Source organism: Schistocerca serialis, chromosome 3, assembly GCF_023864345.2.
Source record: "Schistocerca serialis cubense isolate TAMUIC-IGC-003099 chromosome 3, iqSchSeri2.2, whole genome shotgun sequence".
Taxonomy (NCBI): Eukaryota; Metazoa; Arthropoda; class Insecta; order Orthoptera; family Acrididae; genus Schistocerca; species Schistocerca serialis.
In genome coordinates, this window is record NC_064640.1 from 977,922,940 (window position 1) to 977,928,939 (window position 6,000).

The 6,000-nt window shown below is 36.0% G+C and overlaps 1 protein-coding gene across 2 annotated transcripts in view; it reads left to right on the forward strand.

Annotated features, from left to right (window-relative positions):
* LOC126471416 (high affinity copper uptake protein 1-like) overlaps nucleotides 1–4,577 on the forward strand; it is a 163,140-nt gene extending 158,563 nt beyond the window's left edge. The window contains exon 5 of one of the 2 annotated variants that reach the window (XM_050099552.1): nucleotides 4,061–4,577. In XM_050099552.1, coding sequence (XP_049955509.1) covers nucleotides 4,061–4,262 — 202 coding nt within the window. In that variant the 3' untranslated portion in view covers nucleotides 4,263–4,577. The remainder of the gene's footprint in view (nucleotides 1–4,060) is intronic. The other variant, XM_050099551.1, reaches the window with a different exon arrangement.
* Nucleotides 4,578–6,000: the final 1,423 nt, after the last annotated feature.

Genomic DNA, 6,000 nt, shown 5'->3' on the forward strand with positions numbered 1-6,000 from the left:
TGCATTTGTTTGATGTGGATGTGACCCCCCACCCCCTCCTCCTGACTGATTGGCCCAACCTCCATACATTTATGTTTCCATAATTATTTTGTGACACCTGCAGATGAAGCTTTAGACTTCGGAAGCAGTCATGCAATAAATAAGAAATTACTGACAACTGTAGAGGGTTTGGGACTGGTGACCTCAGATGTTAAGTCCCATAGTGCTCAGAGCCATTTACTCTCTTTTTTTTTTTTTTTTTGTAGAGGGTTCTTTATTTTATTAACATTGCAACAATATAAACCAAAGTTATTGTGATGTCAGATGACACTGTTGGATTTCATGAAGCCTTCTACAAGTCAAAATTTTTTCTTCTGCTACAAAATTTCCTCGTAGCACACTAATAAACTTTTTATTCCCCATTTTTTGCAGAAATGTGCATTTCATTGTAGTCTATTTTTCCTAAAATATGTAATCTTTTTTGAAATAAAATGAAGTCTTCTGTCAAGTTAGCAACCAACATTTGATCTTCTGATTCAAATTAGTCTAAATAATCAGATTGTTCAATGTTTTGCTAATGCTCACACATTTCTATAAAGCTCATCAATTGTCAGCTCCTGGTTATGCGAATCCAGTAGTTCTTGAACATTGTCATCCACCTTTAAATTTAATTGCCGAGAAAGATCAACCTCTTCTTCAGTCACATTATCAATTTGATTATGATCTGGTGCTGATTCCAACTAGATTTTTGTTGGGTTGGGTTGGTTTGGGTTGTATGGGGGAAGAGACCAAACAACGAGGTCATCGGTCTCATCGGATTAGGGAAGGATGGGGAAGGAAGGTGGCCATACCCTTTCAAAGGAACCATCCCAGCATTTGCCTGGAGCGATTTAGGGAAATCATAGAAAACCTAAATCAGGATGGCCAGACATGGGATTGAATGGTCATCCTCCCGAATGCGAGTCCAGTGTGCTAACCACTGCACCACCTTGCTTGGTTGGATTTCTGTATTGAAAAGAAATGGACAGAGTTTTTCCAGATGCTATTTAAATTTTTTTGTTGTGTTTCATTCAAAGATTGTCCAATAATTCTCATGGCATCTAAAACCTCGAATTGCTACCGGTAGTCTGTAACAGAGAGATTGTTGTTTTTTCTAATAGTTTCATGTAGATGCACAAATGATTGCCTCATGTAGTAAGCTTTAAATGTTTTAATGTTCCTTGGTCCATCAGTTGAAGCAAGCTGGTTGTATTTTGCAGCAAAAATACAACTTCCACGTGTGGGCTGGAATTAATTAGAGTAACAGGAGGATGACCTAGTATGTTGTCAGTTAATAGCATCACTTTAAATGAGATTTGTTGTAACTGGCAACAACTTTTGATTTCAGGTATGATGTGATGACCAAACCAATTCTCAGAAAGGGAAACTTTCACCCAAGCTTTGGCTCTCGACTTACAACCCAGCTTTAGAAGTATTTTTTAAAGCTCTTCGATTTTCTGAGTGATAAACTAAGAGAGGTTTTAATTGCATTTGCACCAACCATCACTCTCAATTGATCTTTGGTGACTTTAAAACCTGGAAAGATGTTCTCTTTACACATGATAAAAGCCCTTTTGGGCATCTTCTTCCAGAACAGACTAGTCTCATCTATGTTGAATATGGCTTGGGTGCTATAGCCTAACCACAACTTTTATCATTACCATGAGTTTCCTCAGAAAGAGCAGTGCAGTCTCTTTAGCAGTGCATGCTGCCTGACTTCTGAACTGGCTAAACTAACCTTTACTAGCTTTAAACATTTCATCTTTGGTGACCTCCCCAGCTTTTTCTCTTAGTCTTTCAAAAATCATTGTAGCTTGAGAGCATGCCTGGTTCTAATCAATAAAACAATTTTTCACTTTTACTTGACTATCACACTGTAATTTTAACATTGTTTTCATCTGAGTGATAATACCATAAAATTTATGGATGGTACTTGAATTCAAAGAGTGAGCATATTTCACAGCTTTGAGGATTTTTTTCTTTACCTTTTATAATCGTTCTGATTATTGATTCTGATAGATAACTTCTTTGCCAATTCATAAATTTTAATTTTTGCATCAAATTCATTGATAACATTAAGTTTATAGTACAAAGGTAATGCTTTTATTTTCTTGTTTGATTCAAATGAATGAGTTCTGCTTCATTTGGATGACATAGAATCTATCCATGGATAAATGGTTCCACACAACACACATCTGAACCTGTCATAAGCCAAACACTCTGTGGGTGGAGTAAAAGAGCTTTGAGGACAAATTGCGCAACTCCAAATCTGCGTAAAATGGGGTAGGGTAAGTCAGGGTATTACTGTACTCAGCTTTGGCTTACAGTAAAGGTATGGTGCTGATGTAAAGTTCCACACCTAAGCTAACCTAACACTGTAGATGAAGACTAACTAAAATTCAGTTTGGACTGCAGTAGAAAGTTTAAGTTCTGTTCCTCAATAAGTAAACACTTTGAATTATACCACTTTTACTTATGTTTGACACTCGGCACAAATTGTCAAATGCCTGGAACTGGTAGGTACTGCAGATAACTTGTAAGCAATTGTAGTACTGAAGAAGTACTGGAAGTGGGTGATAAGTGGTAGAGTGTCAGCATGCGGCCATGTAAGTCATGTGCTTAGCATGTGATTGTCATCCCGTGAACTATTTGGTGGATGCATAAAATAGCTCCATGTTTCAGCAGTGGGTGCACCAAATAGTTCCAGGTTTCAGCATTCTCTCCTGTGGCAGATGTAACTACATGCAGATGAATGGCCTATTTGAATGTCTTGTGCAGAAGCATAAAGTAGTTCCCAGTATGAGCACCACCTAGGTGGCAACTGACCATATTGTATGTGAGGCACCATGCTGTTACTGCCTGGTGTGAGGTGCCCTCTAAAGACAACGCTGTGTACCATGTATGGCAGAGATACAGCATGAATTATTTTTCCTCTCCTCAACCCTCCCCCCCCCCCCCCCTCCCGTCACCATCTTCCTTTTTCGCCTCCTCCTCCTCCTATTTCCCTTTCCTTATCCACCACTAACATTAGTGTTCCTCTTTTCCTTTGCTTTCTTTGAGTCAAGCAGAAAATTGTTCCTGGCTTGTGACTATTTACTCACAGAAATAAACTTGTTATGTATAGGGTGAAATCCAGATTACTTCTCATACTTGCAAAGTAAAATGGTGTCCACAAAATTATGGCAGAAAAATCATTAACTTGATACTCATACACCTGAATACAGTTTTAATTTTGTTTGCTTACATTTCTACACAATGCCCCATTCCTGGTGAAGCTGTGTTTTAAACTAACAGTTGCAAACCATATAAAATCTGCATGTGGACTTCCTACAGTGCTATGTTTGAGTGGTAGTCAGAACCAAATGTGATAAGTTTCTCATTCATACCCTTTCACTTTAAAGGCATATGTCCAGTTAATTTGCATTATGGAAAAATGAGTAACAAATGTGTATTTCCAACCGTATTAATTGAAGATTGTCTCCTAATAGTCATATGCAACCTGCTTGTGTGATTGTAGAAGTTATAAAGTTATAACCTCGCACTGTTGGAACATTAATTCCTTGGTGTAAGAAATAAATTAAGCAAAACCATTCAAGACTTTGAAATCATTGGGACTTTCATGTGCACTTTTCATTCTTTTCCTGGCATTTCACCAGCATGAGTGGCTAGAATTTTTGAAGATTCACTGTCAATCTGTCAGCCTTATAGAGAGTGAAGAAGGCTTTACATAGTTTAAAACTTTGTTGCAAAGCACATCACTTGAACATTTTCTAGTTTACATAATTTTTATCTTCAGTATGAGATTTCACATGCTGTATGTAAATAAAATTTGTAGCTACTATATGGGCAAACATTTTATGTTAACTATATCCTTTTTTCTTTTTTTTATGAACATAGGCAGAAAGACTCTTTGTTTTTTAAATCACGTTGTTTTGTCTGACCATATCAAAATAAGATATTAATGTGCTTTTACTTTTTAGTTAAATTTAACTGAATTATTACAAACTTGGCTTTCTCATGGTTAAATATTTTAATGTTTCAGGCGTAATATGTTCAGCTCGATGCACTTCTTTCAGACATTCCTTCACATAGTACAGGTTGTACTGAGTTACTTCCTCATGTTAATATTTATGACATATAATGTATGGCTGTGCTTGGGTGTTGTCATTGGGGCAGCTCTTGGTTATTTCTTATTTGGCTGGAAGAAGTCTGTCATTGTTGATGTTACTGAACACTGTCATTAAAAACTTCCTGCCTTTGTAGTATAATATAATGGATTGCTGGAAGCAAAGTATTAAATCACTAGTTATCATGTTTCAAAGAAAAAAATTGAGATTTTATTCATTTTTGAATGTATTCCATGCAGAGCGTCATATTTTCATAAGAAATTGTGCATTTGCAGTCAATAGTAATTTGTAATATGGAGAAAACGTGAAAAACCAGGTTCAGAATTTTACTAATGACAGAAACTTAAAGTTTATTCAGTTTCTCTTCTGAAATGGTATTGTGTAACAACAAAATTTACTTAAGTGCAGTCAATGGTACTTAGTGTATTGTGAATTTTTTAGTACAGTTTTATAATAACTAAGTGTACTGAAATGTTAAAAATTACTATTTTTTATTTTTGACAATTTAATAAAGCATATTTTGTTGTTTTATTAAATAGTTTTATTACAATCCTTGTAAGAAGAAAGATCAGGTTTGAACATCCCGCCAATGAAAATGTCATTAGAGATGGAGCACCAGCTTGGATTACTGGAAGCATAAGCAATAAATTTAATTGTGTTCTTTCAAAGGACTCACCCCAGCATTTACCTAAAGTGATTTAGTGAAATCATGGAAAATCTAAACCAGAATGGATGGACAGGGATTTGAACCACTGTCATCCTGAATACAATTCTAGTATTACACCACTGTGCCACCTCACTTGGAACAACCCTTGTAGTTAGTTGTAGTGTTTTGCAAAAGAACTGAAATGAAAAGCAAATGCTCCAGCAAATAATCATTGTCAGTGGTTTTTTTAGTGTTTTATCTTTTCAATGATATTGTCTGATGATTATGGCCTTTCAATCTGTAAACAGCTTATCAAGGTAGATTTAAAAAAAAAAAAATGTAGTGTTGTTTTCTTGCAAAAGACCATGGCTTATCAGCTTGTTTCTTCCAATTGTGAGAAGAAATGATCTGTCTTCCATTATGGGCAAACCATACTTTGGGATTCTGCGTCACAAATATTACTGCAAACACTTCTGCACAAATCATTAAGATGACTCTTAGCGGTATAGGATTTTATTTACTTGTGACTGTTTGTTTCACATAACAATTTTCAATAAAATTCGACTATAGTATACTAGATTCATACCAGCAAAGCATGGCTGAATCAGTGTTTGCAGCTTTCTTGTGTAGGTCATAAAATTCTATTGTTTGGTCATGGAACGGTTCTCAAGACTAGCCAGTTCACATATTAATCATTATTAATTAACTAGACCCAGTATGTATTTGTTTATTAACAATTTCACTACCAAGGAAAGATGTTAACAATATGTTAGCTAGCTGTCAGAATGCAGAAGAGAGAGGCCTCAGCAGTTACAGAAGTTGGAAAAATGTAGCAAACTTCCATAATTGTTAGGAAGCCTAAATTGGATAGTAAAGTTAAGAAGAGGGAGATTCTGCCATTAGTAGCTATGGATGAGCTGTAGGCCTACAGTTGCAGGAGATATTAAGTAGGAAGTACCAAGATACCAACATTATAAACCCAATCACAGGGCACAGTAAGGTGACAGTACAGGTAGGGGTATTTTCTAAGGACTTTGTTAAGAGGTGCAGGTCGATGGTTCAGTGGTAAACTACCAGACTATGGATCCATAGAACACATGTTTGATCCCTCATCAGTCCTAGAATTCTGCTTATTACTTCTTTCATATCTGACAATGTTTACTGATGTGAATAATGATGAATTACACCATGGTTTGGAGTCTACATTAT